General features: G+C 50.3%; 1 protein-coding gene across 5 annotated transcripts; it reads left to right on the top strand.

Moving 5' to 3' along the window:
• The first annotated feature begins 100 nt into the window (after nt 1-100).
• On the top strand, nt 101-12071 carry FZR1 (fizzy and cell division cycle 20 related 1). 5 transcript variants are annotated; one of them, XM_057398067.1, is made up of 14 exons: nt 101-116; nt 4709-4850; nt 5556-5681; nt 5888-5951; nt 6360-6487; nt 6935-7017; nt 7420-7603; nt 7797-7862; nt 8334-8436; nt 9073-9257; nt 10223-10456; nt 10538-10642; nt 11432-11524; nt 11870-12071. In XM_057398067.1, exons 2-14 carry the CDS (start codon nt 4782-4784, stop codon nt 11909-11911), a joined length of 1482 nt encoding a protein of 493 aa, XP_057254050.1. In that variant the 5' UTR covers nt 101-116; nt 4709-4781; the 3' UTR covers nt 11912-12071. The 5 variants fall into 5 exon arrangements, with proteins under 5 accessions (XP_057254050.1, XP_057253968.1, XP_057253882.1 ...); XM_057397985.1 differs by lacking the exon at nt 101-116 and adding an exon at nt 341-501; XM_057397899.1 differs by lacking the exon at nt 101-116 and adding an exon at nt 341-501 and having other exon boundaries at nt 4706-4850.
• The last annotated feature ends 3102 nt before the right edge of the window (nt 12072-15173 follow it).

The raw sequence follows: 15173 nt of genomic DNA, 5'->3' as shown, positions 1-15173 counted from the left end.
CGCGGGGGGCGGGGTCAGCGCTGTGGGGTTGGCCGCCATATTGCAGAGGGCTCGGGCTGGCAGAGCCTGCCGGGAGGAGGCGGAGCGGGGCCGGGCCGGGCGGGCAGGGCCCGCAGGTAGGTGGCGGGGGCCGGCAGGTTCGGCGGGCGGTGGGGCTGCAGCCTGGGCTGCTGTCACGGCGGCGCGGGGCGCGGCCCGTCCCGTCCCGTCCCCATCCGTGGGCCGCCGAGCTTGATGGACGGACCGGGCGGGCCCGGTGCGCGGCTGGCGCGGCGGGAGCGGAGCGCGGCCCGGGTGTCATTCTTCCGGGGCAGTGCCGGTGGGCGGGCGGTTGGCGGGTGGTGCCGGCGCCCCAACGGCTCCTTCCTCGCTTGTGCCCGCGATGCCCGGGCAGGACGGGGCCGGCGCTGCCTCCGTCTCGGAGCCGATGCTGAGTGAGGGCTCTGCTGCAGCGCCTGGAGGCCGCGGGCCTTCGTGCACCGGGCCCATCTGCTAACAGTGGTGCGCTGGAACCAGGGGCAGCGGGGGCCTGTGTCCAGGCCCGGTGGTTCAGACTTCTGGCTGTAGAGCCTTTACCCGGCCCTGCTCCAGGTGAGCTGACACCGGAGCTGGCTTCGCTACTGTGGCTTCACCCTTTCTTGGCTTCTTGACCAAAGTGACACCATGAGCAGTGGTTGAGTGTGTCTGGTGTGGGCTCTAGTAGAAGAGCACCCAAACAGTGACAGAAACTTGGGTCAACAGTGGATTGTTCGTGACCAGAACAAGTTCATGATGTGCCGTTGTCCACCCTAGGGCTTCTGAGGGGTCTGAGAGAGAATGTCACCACATCCTCCATTAGGGTCTTGTTAATGTGGTGGGGATGTCACATGTTCAGCAGGTTACAGGTTTGAGGTCTTGAAAGTCCAACCTGAACATCGTCTGGGGTGCTGGAGGGGAAGAAGAGTTGTTAAAGCTCATGAGGACTTTTGGGCCATGATGCCTGCAGAATGTTTTGTTTCCGAGGTTCTTCACAGCGCAACCCCTTTCCTGGCAACAGCATCAGATACTAAAGCCTGATTTACTTTATTATTGACTCAGAAGCAGAGTTTTCTGGGACTGTTGACTGAAGCCCCAGTTGAAGCTGTTCTGTTGTCTGAATCCTCTTTCTGTTGTTGACCATTGCAGCCCCAGCAGGTTAGATGTTATGAGGAAGCAGACTTTGAAAGAGCTCCCCGGCCAAGGCTTCTTGGCAGTTCTTAATCTTGGCTTTTAGTATATAAACTGCTAAAACCCCACCAAGCAAAAGAGCCTGAAGGTCCTACAAAACATTTCAAAACACATACAGTGAGTGACCTTTCTTGTGATCCCTTCTGATCCTAAGAAAGTCCTCTGAGTCTGGAATGCGTAACATGGAAAAACTCCACCTGTATAAAGGCTGAAATCCAGGCATTTCATCCATCCTCACTCCTTTATTATCAGCTCTTGGTGTGCAGGGAAGTGGTAGAGTCTACATCACAGGGGGTATTTAAAGGAAGCGGTGCTCAGAGACATTGGTTACTGGTGAACACAACAGTGTTGGGTTAATGGTAGAGCTCAATGATCTTAAAGGTCTTTTTCAACCTAAATGATTCTGTGCAAAAGAAGTAAATATCTTGTAGGTAACAGCCAAAAGGAATGCTGTTGTATGCTGGTTGGTGAGTAGCTGACAGCAGAACCTGCGTTTCTCCTGTCTGTCCATCAGGTTGTCCAAAATGTGTGTTTATGTGGCAAAAGCTGCCATCAGGTGACAATGGAAGCCGAGGTGCAGTGGCTGCAGTTTAGCCTCTCTTGACTGTGCAGTGGCTGCACGTGGCTCAGCTCTTGTCTTCAGGGGCCATTTGGTGGTTAGGTGAAGTCAAAGCAGAACACAAGGTCGATGCCTCTCCTCTCTTTGTCAAGTAGGAGCTCAAGGGAATAGTACCCAGCTCCTTCCCCAGTGTGTGTCCTAACCTCTGGCACCTGCAGAAAGGGATAGTGTTGAGCACAGCAGGAACCCGTTCCTGACATCCACAGGAGCAGCAAAACTTGTTCAGCACTTGATGTTTCTTAAACATGAGCTGCCAGAGCTGAACCTGATCCTGCACTCAGCCTTCAGAGCTGTGCTTGAGCCTCTGGAACAGCCAGAGAGAAAAGAGGAGGTGTTCAAACACTGTTTAACATAGGTACCTGCTAATGATTGCATCTCTCAAACTGGAGTTGTATTTCCAATGTCTCTTATTTGGTTTTCTTTGATAATAGATGAACCTCTTGGGAGATGTTCTGTTAATCAAATGCAGAGGTTGCCTTTTGTCCCAGAGGCAAGAGGTGACCCCGTGGTGAGTATGTGTTGTGTGTTCATGCTCCTGTTTCTCTTGCCCTGCTGAAGACTTTGTACTTCATTCTGGGTTTCCTGGGAACAGGTGTGTCCCTCTTCATTGTGGAGAAGTGAGAGGAAATAATCCCTCCCTGCAGGCCATGAAAAGGGTGATGATCATAATGGTGACAACCTGAGAAATCCTCTGCTGGGTACACTATTGTCATGTCTGCTTAGATAAACTGTGCTTCTGACAGGCTGCTCTGCGCTGCAGCGAGGTGTGTGGTGAATGAAAATGTGCTCTAGGAAGTAACACACCTCCAGTTCTCCAAACTTCTTCTCCTAACTTACTAAAAGCTGGCTGGAGCAAATGTGGAACCCTCTCATCTGGGGCCTGGCTGCTGCATGGGGTTGATGGTCATGCTTGTATTTGAGCCTTGACTTGAGCAGTTGAAAATGTGCTTGTCCTTTGAGTACAGCCCAGCAGGCGTGACTCTGGCTTCCCTTCCAGTTATGGGGAAAAGAGGGGGAGGGTTAGGGAAAACGTCTGTGCTGAAAGCAGTGGCTGTACCTGAGTATTGCCAATCTAAGAGGCAGCAGTAGCAGTGTTCTTGGTAGGCTTCCTGCAGTGTTTCCTTTGGGCAAGGGTTTGCATCTGAGAGCAACTGTTTTGTGTTTGGAAACCCTCTGGTGTTGTCCTGGTGTGCTGGAAGTTTGAATATTGGAGGGAGGGGCATTATTTACTGAAGGCTTCTCCCTAGACAGAGATTTTCCTGTTTCTTGAAGCTCTCACAACCCTGAGTGTTGGGTGTGAAAGTTCACACCACGTGCAGAGCTGTCAGTCATCCTTGGCTCACACAGTTCCCTGCCGCACTCCATGACCTGAGTGTCCTAAATTAGTGCTGTTGCTGTGTGGTTGCTGGTCAGCATTCCTTTGTCACCTCTCTAGGGCTGTAGGTTGCTTTGGAAAGGTATAAATTAAGCTCCTTAAGGGGAAACCTTAGAGCAGCTCCCAGTGCCTAAAGGGGCTGCAAGAAACCTGGAGAAGGGCTCTGGACAAGGGTCTGTAGGGACAGGACAAGGGGAATGGGTTTAACCTGCCTGAGGGGAGATTGAGATGAGCTCTTAAGCAGAAGCTCTTCCCTGTGAGGGTGATGAGGCACTGGCACAGGGTGCCCAGAGAAGCTGTGGCTGCCCCATCCCTGGCAGTGCTCAAGGCCAGGTTGGACACAGGCTTGGAGCAAGCTGCTCTAGTGGAAGGTGTCCCTGCCCGTGGCAGGGGGTGAGACTGGGTGAGCTTTAAGGTCCCTTCCAGCCCAAAGCTGTCTGGGATTCCGTAATTTGATGATTCACGTGTTAAGCCACAAAAGGAAGAGGAGGGGATGATGACCCATGGCATTTTTTGTGATTTGAGAGGCCCTGTTAGCCTTTAATGCAGATTTCATAGATCAAGGGTAGGTCAGGTTGGTGATGAATGAATTACAAAAGGAGGGGGAGTGCTTGACATGCGATGCATTCATTTTTTTTTTTAACCTCCTTTGTTAATAGCATCACAGACTTCTGTAATTTCTCCCTCGCAGTAATGGAGTCTCTGACTCTTCACCTGGGGATGATCAGGTTGGCATGAGATACCCCAGGGATGCTCCAGCAAAAGCATTGGGATGCTTAATGGCAGGGAGGAAAAGACCTCTGCATTTCAGCATCTGTAAGAAGTACAAGTTTAAGCACTAAGAAATAGTTCAGCTAAAGGGAAGGTATCTCTGCTCCAGGCCATGCTCTAGGTTTCATGTGCTTTAGCTTTCAAACTAATTACAGAGAATATTGTAATATTTCAATCATGCCTCACTGAACCTGTCTGAGCTTGGTGCCAGTTTCCAGACGCAGACCCTGGGTGGTTGTTTTTTTCTTCGAGGTAAAGCTCCCTGCAGCAAACCTCTCCCACTGCAGAGGGGGCTGAGGCCTGTGTTAGATTCCACCTTTCCCTTTGGAGATGTCTTGGGTTTAAAGACCAACTTGGCACCTCTCTTCTGGCATTTGTGTCAGCATAACCTAGGGGCAAAGCATGAGATGTGTGTGAGTTGGGCAGCAACATTGCTGCTCTGTGCCCTTCAGAGCTTGGAGCTAGCCAAGAGAAATTGGGAGAGCATGGGCATCAGCCATTGGATGTTAACCCAAGGGGCTGCCTAGTCCATAGCAGTGTGTGGTACTAAGAGTCTGCAGGACTTTTGACACGGCTAAAAGTTACCCCAGGCAGTGTCAGCACCGTAGTGTGCACTGCTGTGGATAGGAAAAGTGGTTTTAGGTTGAAAGAACAGACAGAAGAGGTTGGGAAGAGGCTGCTTCTATATGAAATGGTGGAATAATCTGGTGGTTTTCTTGGCCTGTTTGTTGCAGCAGACTAATTACTGATTGGACTTAATGCACGCAAAATCCTGAGCCTGCTGGACTCTCAACCTTTCTGCTTCCCAGCATGGACCAGGATTATGAGAGACGTCTTCTACGCCAAATCAACATACAGAATGAGAACACAATGCCTTGTGTGAGTACACATGGGCTCTGCTGAGTGCTCTTGGTCTGACTGTTAAGTTTTCTTGTGACTGTTTTCCCTTGAGCTTTTAAAAGACATGGGATCTCTTTGAAGCAAACCTTAATGTTCCCTTGGGCTGTGAGCAACTGTGAGTTCCTGGGCTGTTCCAGAATAACTGAGCAACTTCAACAACAAGGAGTTAAGATACTTTAATGTAGCTTAGTATTGCCTTCTAAATAAATGATCTCGGTAAGCACATGTGGAAAATGAAAAGCTGGGGGCTAACTAACAAACCAACCAACTGCAGGGCTTGACAAGGTAGAAAAGTCCAGTGGGGGCCACCAAGATGGTTGAAATCAGCCCTTTTCTGAGCTGGGGGTCCCTTCCAACAGAAATGATTCTATGCCAAAGCATGTGGCTGAAGGTGAGGAATGTGCTGCTCACCCTGCAGCAGTCTGTACCATTCCGCCTGCCTTGGATCTGCCTTGACAGGGTCACTTTGAGAGGGAGCACTCAGGAAGAAGCTGTTTAATTGCTTCTTTTGGGAGATGTTTCCATGATAGTTGGACTCTGATGTGCTCACTGGCTCTGTGAAGAGGATAAACTAGTGTTTGGCTCTTCTCCTTTGGCCTAGTCAGCTTTGACAAGACCCTGTTGATGTTTTTCAGACCCCTGCCATGATCAACACTCATTCTTGTATGTGTCTTTTTAATTCAGGTAGCAGAGATGAGAAGAACCCTGACGCCTTCCAATTCTCCCATGTCTTCTCCCAGTAAGCATGGTGACAGATTCATTCCCTCAAGAGCTGGGGCCAACTGGAGCATCAACTTCCACAGAATAAATGTACGTTTTTTCTCCCCTCTCCTGCAGTCTTGGAAGTGAGGAAGGGGCTGGCAGAATTGCTCTGCTTGTCTTCTGCTGCCTCAGAAGAGTTCCTTTGAGGGCATGTCTTCAAACAGGCTGCCCCTGTCGTCCAGGAGACTTCTTCACTTGTTATTTTACCACGTGTCATGATGTTTCTGTTGGTGAAAGCGTGTTTCTCCCTTTAGGAAAACGAAAAATCACCAAGTCAAAACAGAAAAGCAAAGGATGCTACCTCAGACAACGGCAAAGGTGAGGGCACACTCCTACCGCTTGTGCCAAAGCTACAGCTTTTGCTCCAAGCTCTGTTGGCAAGTTTGGAAATGGAGGGAGCACTGATACTTCAATGCTTATGCAAAAACACATGCTGGTGTGTTAGGAAATGCCCTCATCATGAGAGTGAGTCCTGGGTCAACCTCAATGGACTCCTGACAAGCATGTGGGAAGCATGAGGCTATTTCTATCTCTTGATTTGTTGTGCCTTGGAAGTCCTTTTCCGATGGACTGTGGGGAGGGAAAGCTTGCTGCAAATCTTGATTCCAAACTGTGGCTCCAGGCTTATTAAGAGGCCCTGTGAATGTTAAGTGTGATCCTGCGGCTCCCTGTGGAGCTGTCTGCTGCTGCCGTGCTCCCCGCCTAAGCACACATTTGGGTTCACAGATGGCCTTGCCTACTCTGCCTTGTTGAAGAACGAACTTTTAGGAGCAGGGATCGAGAAGGTGCAAGACCCACAGACAGAAGACAGGAGGCTGCAGCCATCCACCCCAGAGAAGAAGTCTCTCTTCACTGTAAGTGGGTTACCTGACATTAAAACCAGCAGAGGTTTCACATGTGTGCCACTGGAACAAAGCACCTCGTTCTGCCAGGCTGCTGGGGCCAGTGAGGTAGTGCTGTTCCTTGACTGAGATAAGCTGTTGATAACAAAATTGGGTGGCCTGCAAGGTGAACAGAGGGATCTGCAGCAAGCTACATACTTCCTATTTCTGTGCTGGCAGGGAAGCTGAGTTGGAACCAAGTTTTTTGGGGCAGTGTGATAAATGACCAAATCAAACTTGAGGATTTCAGTGGAGATGAGGGTTTTTTTTGTGTGGTTCTGGAGCACACGGGAAAGGGAGGAACTGGAAAGTCTGGAAAATCTGGCTGTGGGTGTTAGAGTTAGCATTGGGCACCAGCATGTGTTCTGCCAAAGTCCTGGTTGTGCTGGGGCTCTTACTGGATATGTTTTCTTTATACAGTATTCACTCAGCACAAAACGTTCTAGCCCAGATGATGGCAATGAGGTCTCACCGTATTCCCTGTCTCCTGTCAGCAACAAAAGGTAATGCTGATTCTCCGCAGACAGCAAGAAGGGAAGGGCTGGGACAGAGGATTCACTGTGTTCTCCAGGGCTTTATATTAAGGCACCAACAGTTGCTATGCGAGGTGGGTTTAGGAATCTGTGGAGATAATAAGTAGGGACAGTAAAGTTGTGAGAATTTTGTGCAGGTGCCCATCATGCTTCGATCTGTCTTGGCCAACTTCCGGTAGTCAGTTTACCTCTTTGATCTCCAGCTCCTTTATAGCAGCACAACCTAATTCTTTCCAGTTTGGAAAGAATGTTGCAACCTCTGTATGTGTTTCTATAGCCATGCCAGTATGCTTTGAAGAGTGGCTACATTTGTGTCTACCATCTGCTGCCCGGTGTAAGATCCTGTCCTTGTTTTTGTATTTTTGTAAACAGCCAGAAACTGCTCAGATCACCTCGGAAACCTACTCGGAAAATCTCCAAGATTCCTTTCAAAGTGCTGGATGCCCCAGAGCTGCAGGATGACTTCTACCTGAACCTGGTGGACTGGTCCTCTCTGAACGTCCTCAGTGTTGGCCTTGGGACTTGTGTGTACTTGTGGAGCGCTTGTACGAGCCAGGTAAATGATCATCCATATCAAGAGAGTGAGGCACCCATTGCTGTAGCATTTTCCAGAGCTACAGTAGATGCTGTGTTAGGGATCTAGCACTCGCAATTCTCTGCCCCAGACTAGGTACTAGTCAGTGAGACAGTTAATAGTGTAGTTTGACAACAGCAAATGTTCCTTAACTCCATTCTGTCCTACTCCCAAGGTAACCCGGCTGTGTGATCTCTCTGTGGAAGGAGATTCTGTAACATCTGTGGGCTGGTCAGAACGGGTCAGTACAACATTGTCAATATCAATAGCTGTGAAACTTCATTTAGACACTCTTCTGGTAGCTCTTCCTTATAGGTTTCATTTCTTAGATTGTTTTTCCTGTATTTTCCCAAACTCCATGTATGCATTACAAAGCAAATGCGGTTTGCTGTTCTCGCTGGTTTTCTTGCTAAGTGAGAGGGGATAGAAGGCAGCCTCTTGGATCTTGAGGTTGTCGAGGTATTTGCAAAGAGGTGTGGGAGGGAGAAAAAGCCAGTTGGCTTCTCCAGTTCTTGACAGTAAAATGCTACAATAAATATATTCCAGCCAGGCTGCTTGGCACTCTCAGGAGGGAAAAGATGTAAGATGGAAGAACTTGGTATGCTTTCCCTTTTGTGGGATTTATCACAAGTCTTTTCCTCAGCTTTTAGTTTTTGTTTTATGTCTGTCTGCACTTACTGGCTTTACTGATTGTGGTCTTCTGCTTCTCTAGGGGAACTTGGTAGCTGTTGGCACTCACAAGGGTTTTGTACAGATCTGGGATGCAGCTGCAGGAAAAAAGCTCTCCATGCTGGAGGGGCACACAGCCAGAGTTGGTAAGGAGGTGGGAGGAAGAGGTTTCACATGTTTTGTTTCTTCATGATTGAACTTTCTCCTGTGTGAGGGATTTGCTTGAAATAACAGAACTCAAAGTACCAGAATTGATAGTGCTATGTCTTCAGTAATCTTCAAAATACCATCACTGTGGTGTTCTGACCCTGGGTGTGGTGGTGGTGGAGGTGGAGTCTTGCAGCTGGTGTTTCTGCCATCTCTGAGGCATTTTAGGTTTGGTTACAACATCTTTTCTCACTGCCCCTGGCTTCCTGTGTCAGCCCTGCAGGCAGGCAGCTTTACACTGAGATTTCCAGTTCCCCTTTTCTGTGGGGACTCTTTTCTTTGCTCAGAGGTGCTATGAATCCAAAAGCTGGAGTGAGATTTGGGAAGTCAAGGCACTCTCCAAGTTTCTGTGCTTTATTGCACTGTGAAATGGGATTAGTGATACATTCAGTAAGGTTATGCAGGTTAATCTTCCTTTGTACACTACTCTAGGGACTTCAGAGGGATATAAGGGAGATCCATCAGCGCTGATTTTTCTTTATCTTTTTAAAACCTCGCCAACTGTGGGGTCTGTTCTGCCTCCCCACTCCTTCAGGACTCCCACAATGTGCTCTTCTGCTCTCTCTGCATTCAAGGTGCCTTAGCATGGAATGCTGACCAGCTATCTTCTGGGAGTCGAGACCGGATGATCCTTCAGAGGGACATCCGCACACCCCCATTGCAGTCTGAGCGGCGGCTCCAGGGCCACAGGCAGGAGGTCTGTGGGCTTAAATGGTCTACAGACCACCAGCTCCTGGCCTCTGGAGGCAACGACAACAAGGTATGGTACTGCCTAGGAGCCAGGTGAGCCTCAGGGTCTCTGCATCTTCACCAAGAAGCAGCAGACCCCCTTCCTTCAAGGATATATGTCCTTTCTGAAAGGGTCTTTTGTTCCAGTTGTTGGACCGTGTCCAAACAAACCATGCTGAGCCTCTCCTCAAACTCCTCTCTCTATTGAAATTAACAACGCAAATTTAATTTTGCTTCTGTATTTGGCTAATTAAATCTAGAGCTTGACTCAGGGGTTTGAGTGCAACAAAGCTACTGGTAAGCTGTGCTTCCTGACTTTATTTAGGTAGAATATAGTAGCTTATTGCAGTAATGTTTATCTATGCAGAAGGAAACTAAGTTTAGAGCTTTAGAAGTTTTAATACCTATAATGCAGGCTTGTAGTTCACTGAGCACCATATGGAAGAAGCATCTGTTGTGGAGAAGCAGTGCTCAGCACTTTGGAGTGGGTTGCTAGGTAGTGAATTTGCCCAGTGCCTGTGTGACAGCGTGGTTGTACCCAGTTCCTCCTGCTCAGAATAACTTCTAATGAACCTGAGCATATTTCTAAATGTGTTCTGGAATAATTCAGCCATAAAGGGAAAAGAAGGTTTTGAGTCATGTTTAGTGATGGCATGGTTTTGGCTTCCTAAGCTTACCTGAAACTCAGCACTCATCCTGAGAGATAGACCTACCATGTCGGGTTTGGAGCTGGATGATCTTTAAGGTCCCTTCAACCCAAACCAGTCTGGGATTCTATGACTGTGGCCCTCAGAATGGCTTCTCAGCTGAAGTGGTGGCAGGGTAGTGGTTTCAGGGCTGCCAAGTGCAGAGTGGAGATGCATGTGCTTGGGCAAGGCTGTGGGAAACGACCTTGTTGCCCAACTGCCCTCATCAGTCCCAGTGCAACATCGTGGTTTGTTGTGTGCCCGTAACACCCACTGCAGCACAAGTCTGATCACGTCTCTCCTCTGCCAGCTCCTTGTCTGGAATCACTCCAGCCTGAGTCCTGTCCAACAGTACACCGAGCATTTGGCAGCAGTGAAAGCTATTGCCTGGTCTCCACACCAGCACGGACTCCTCGCCTCTGGTGGTGGCACCGCTGACCGCTGCATACGTTTCTGGAACACACTCACGGGGCAGCCCTTGCAGTGCATTGACACCGGGTCACAAGTGTGCAACCTGGCCTGGTCCAAACATGCCAATGAGCTGGTAAGTTCCTTCCTGTGCAGTCCTACTGCTGAGCTGTCTCCTGTTCAGAAGCTTAATGCATGTTTCCCTCTCCCCTTCCAGGTGAGTACCCATGGCTACTCGCAGAACCAGATCCTCGTCTGGAAATACCCCTCCTTAACTCAAGTAGCAAAGCTCACAGGGCATTCATACAGAGTCTTGTATCTGGTGAGTGATGGCCATGTCTCTGAAAACCTCTGTAACTTCTGTAGCTGCTTTATCTGGCTGCAGATAAAGCATCTCGTTGGGGCTCCTCTTCTGTGCTGAAGATGAGGCCCAAAGCCACAGTGCCAGTGGCACTGTAAGCTGCCTGTAGTATAGGTGGAGGTATGAATGCTGCCATGTGAGCAACAGAAAATGCTCTGGATCTAGTTTCCTTGCCTGCAAGGGTTACCTTTCATTTGCTGCTATGGAAATGTGAGGTTTTATTAATGAATAGCAAAGCCTGCCAAAACACTTCTAAGGAAGCAGAAGCATCTATTTTGTTCCCTTAAGACTCGAACGCTTTTTCACTGGTGACTGCCAGCAGGGGAAGAATTTGATGCTTTCAGTCTTCCTAATTTGCCATTAAAATGCTTGGTGTAGTTAATCCCCATCGATCCCATACCTGCTTTGTTACTGCTACACAGGGCTTTCAGTGGTGAACTCACACTTCCTGCCTTAACACATATTTATAGTGTGGGGAGGAGTTGCCTCAATTACAAATGGGTTGGAGTTCCTAATACAATAATCCTTTTTGTGATAATTCTACCCATGTGTTCCATAGCTGCGTAAATAATATGCAAGTGCTTGAATTGGCACCTACTGAGACTGAATGCTGCACACGAAAGCAGAGGTAGCTGCTTGGTTTCTCACCAAGTAGGAAGGAGAGTTAAATCTCTCTTTCATTCCAATGAAGATTTGTTTTCAACCTCAGAAATGAAAGAGATGCTAAAGGTTGCTCTCTCTTGGCCTTAGGCAATGTCCCCTGATGGGGAGGCCATAGTCACAGGAGCTGGAGATGAAACCCTCCGTTTCTGGAATGTCTTCAGCAAAACTCGCTCAACAAAGGTAAAGATGTGTGTGTTGTTTGCATGGCTGCAGCTCTGTTCTGCCCTGGGGGGTCAAGTGAGTCCAAGCTTGCTCTTTTCCACTGCCTTGCTTCTGATCTCGTCACCAGATCCTGCAGATTGAGGGCTGGATGCAGTGAAGGGTTAAACTTTGCAGAGATATGAAGGTTGCCTCTGTGTGCCCAAGGCAGTGGGACAGGACATCCTTCTCCTGGCTGCTACAGGGGTGCTGCACACAGCACCATTCTGGGGAGCTCACAGACTAGCAGTTGTTTTAATGCAGACCCCAAAGGGCAGATGGAGTAGTGCTGCAGTACTTAGCCCCTGCCTCGTCTTCTCTTCTCAGGAGTCAGTATCCGTTCTCAACCTCTTCACCAGGATACGATAAACCCTCGTGCTGAGACCCAGGAGACTGCAGGCTGCCATACCAGGATGAAACCACTACCTTGGTGTGCATGGACCCCCAAGTGATTCACCAGAAGGGGAGGGGGTGCCAGTGGGCCTGGAGGATGGACCCAAGAGATGATCATTAAATACGTGCTTGTGAACATGCTGGGCAGTATTTGGGGTAGGGTTGGGGAGGGGAGGGAACTGCCAAAGGTTTATGGATTCATCCTTCATAAAAGGGTACAAGAGAAATGTTAAACCTGCATCTTCCAACCCTCATGTTGTGTACTGGAGAAACCACGTGTGACATGGACCTCTGAGATGGGACCAGCTGCTGCATTGTCCCCTCCTGGGAGAGACCAGACCATCTTTGCCTCTGTAGGAACAACTTTAATGTGCTGCTCTGAGTCCTGCTGTCCTTGGATGCCATCGGTGGAGGTAGGAGCCAGCCAGACCAGTTCAACATCACTCATGCATGGGGGCTGGATTCCAGGCTTGTTGCCTGGCACCCCCCTTAGAGAAAGAACCTGGAGAACTGTTTCTTTCCTTGTGCTCCCCAGGGGCGCTGTGACTCGATACAGTCATTCCAGCTTGAGTTTTGCTTTGGTTTAGGCATGCTTGACAGCTGCCTTCTAATCCATTTTGGGGAGCTCAGCTTTGGAGGAGACTTGAGGCTCCATCATGGAGGGAGCACATTCAGAAAGTGCTGAAATTGCTGTTGCATGTTCTGGGCTGATCCTTTCAGTTAACAGAGAGGAAAACCAATGGCTTGAAGAAACCCAACCAGCAACCACTGTGCAGGTGGAGCTCCCCACAGTGGTGTTTGTGGCGGGCTGGTTGCACTGGAGTCTTCCTGAGGACAAAAGCAGTTGAGATGTGTCTGTGAAACAAAACCACTCATGTGGATCTAGGTGGTTTTGGAGAGAGCAATGGCCTCTTCTGGCTGGAAGAGGGGAATAACGCCACGTCTGGACGAGAACAGGGGTTCTTTTTTGAAAGCAAGAAGCGTTGCTTTATTTTCTAACCCCCCAGGTCAAAGCCAGGGACCGGTTGTGGGGGTTTTGGGGAGGTTGTGGGGGTTTTGGGGAGGTTGTTGTGGGGGTTTAAATTGAATGAGAAGAGAGTGCCATGGCCTGAGCTGTGAAGTGCTCATGTGTCTGTGTTGCTTTTAATTTAAAGAGAAGCTGTTGTGCAGGCTGTTCCCCTCTCACTCTGCCCATATGCCAATGCTCTCCCTGCCACACCAGAATGGATGCAAGTGCTGTTTCGTCTTCCCAGTTGGATTTTCCTGCCTGTGTATATAGACCTTGATCTGTTCTCTGTAGATTGCATAAGTGATAATGTTTCTCTCTTCCTTTTCCTTCTTTCCCTGCACTGGGCTGTAATAGGGATGTGATTGCCTCTTCCCCAGTGCCACCAGTACCCGTGGTGTAGGAAGGATGTGTAGGAAGCTCCACACGGAGAAGGGCAGCGAGGTGCTGCTCTGTTCACTGCAGCCTTGACTATGGGTGCCATTCACCAGTGCCTGGATCAGGCTTTTGGTGCTTGCTCCCTTTGCATGTCACGGGGATGTATGAGGCCCTCGTGTGCCAGGCTAGCAGCACCCAGGCTCCACAGCCCAACCTGGCAGCCACACTGTGGTCTTACAGCCTCACCTGCTTCCAAAATGTCATGTCAAAGGGATTTCTGACCCACCTTTTCAACACAATGACTTTAGTGTAGTGCAGGGACATGGAGCTTGGTTTAAAAACCACCCCATGGCCTCGCAGCCCTTCTCTTCTTGTGAGGTACATTCACAGGCACTGTTAAACTTCCAGTGTGTGGAAGGAGCACTCAAAGCACTGAGGAGGAGTTAAAATTAACTTGGATCATTAAGTTGGTGAGAGCAGGTTTGAAGTCAAAGGCCACCTGCAGCAAGACACTGGCTTTCCAAGGCTTCTGTCCTGTCTGCTAACCACCATATTGGGCAGCAGCTGGGCCCAGGGTGGGTTTTTTCACCCAGGCTGGAGATGGTTGTAGCTGTTGCTGTGGATTTTCCTGTCTGTTGTAGGTTCCCTTCGGCTGAAATCCCGAAATTCAGGTGGCTTTGTGTGTTCTGGAGCAGGAGGGAGCTGAGCCCAGGGGGATGCTGCTGACTGGGAACGGCCACTTGTGTGTCTGTCCAAGCATCAGGGTCTTCTCTCCCCAGGGACTCCCACATCTCACCCTGGAGTTGCACTGGGAGCAGGTTGGCTTCTCTCCTTCTGGTGATGGAGTGAATGAGCTCTTCCTATGGACCTGGCACAACCTCCTTCCCAGCAGTGGTGTTCCCAGAGGTGCTCCCTGGGGGTTCGATGCTGCTATGTGTGTTCTATGTGAGCACAGGCAGAGGGCAGAGCAGAAGGGCCTCCCTGAGCCTGGGTTGTGAAGTCTTGGCCATGGGGCATTGTTATATGTAAGGTGGGGACAAACCCCACAGCAAGCACGTTGTGACTTGTCTGTGTAAAACAATCTAACTGGCATTAAACAAGGTGTGGATTTACGGCTCAGGGTGGCTCTGCTTCTGCTTTTCCAGGGTGAGGTTAGGGGAGCAAGGGCTTTGGCTGTGGCTGGAGGAGAAGGAAGGGGGGGGGGAGCAGTGGGAATCTGGCTGGGGGGAGATGGGGCAGCTCTTCTGCTTGCTCAGTCCCACCAGTTGGGGTCTTGCCCCCTCCTTCGAGCCTCCTCACATCCCAGTGCCTCCAAGGGCACCCCCCAAGTGGTGGGGACAGGCCCATGAGTGTCCCCTGCCTGAGCCCTGACATGCTGCTGGTGGGGACACAAAACCTGCTCCCGTGCTCAAGCAGGCCCTCACCTGGAAGACTGATCTGCTGCAGGGCAGAGCTGGTCAGGAGTGATGATGAAGAGGCTGAGAACCCCCAGTACTCCCTGGACACCAGCCACGGGTCTGCCCCATGGAGGGGGAGTGGAAGCCTGTGCCTCAGGTCTGGGCGGAGCTGGCGCATCTGGGGTGAGGAGCTCTTGGGGGTTCAGTTTCCGCCCTCCCTGGGGAGCCCCTCAACCAGAGCAGACGGAGGTTGACGGACCTCAAGGGCTTTCTGGTGTGAGGAGCCTTGGTGGGACCCCACCATCCCCAGGGACCCGTCTTGGGCAGCAGCAAGCCCGCGATGAGCTTGGGGGACTGCAAGGGAGCGCTCCTCCAGACCGCCAACCACCACACGGTGACGCCGGCCCGCAACTCCGGCCTCCCGCCGCCTCCATGGCGTGTTGGGGCGCAGCCAGGA

Source organism: Pezoporus wallicus, unplaced genomic scaffold (genome assembly GCF_028554395.1).
Source record: "Pezoporus wallicus isolate ANWC-B61680 ecotype Strahan unplaced genomic scaffold, APGP_CSIRO_Pwel_v1 contig_13863, whole genome shotgun sequence".
NCBI classification, from domain to species: Eukaryota; Metazoa; Chordata; class Aves; order Psittaciformes; family Psittacidae; genus Pezoporus; species Pezoporus wallicus.
Note: the sequence above shows the minus strand (reverse complement) of the source record. Positions and strands in the feature narration are given on the sequence as shown.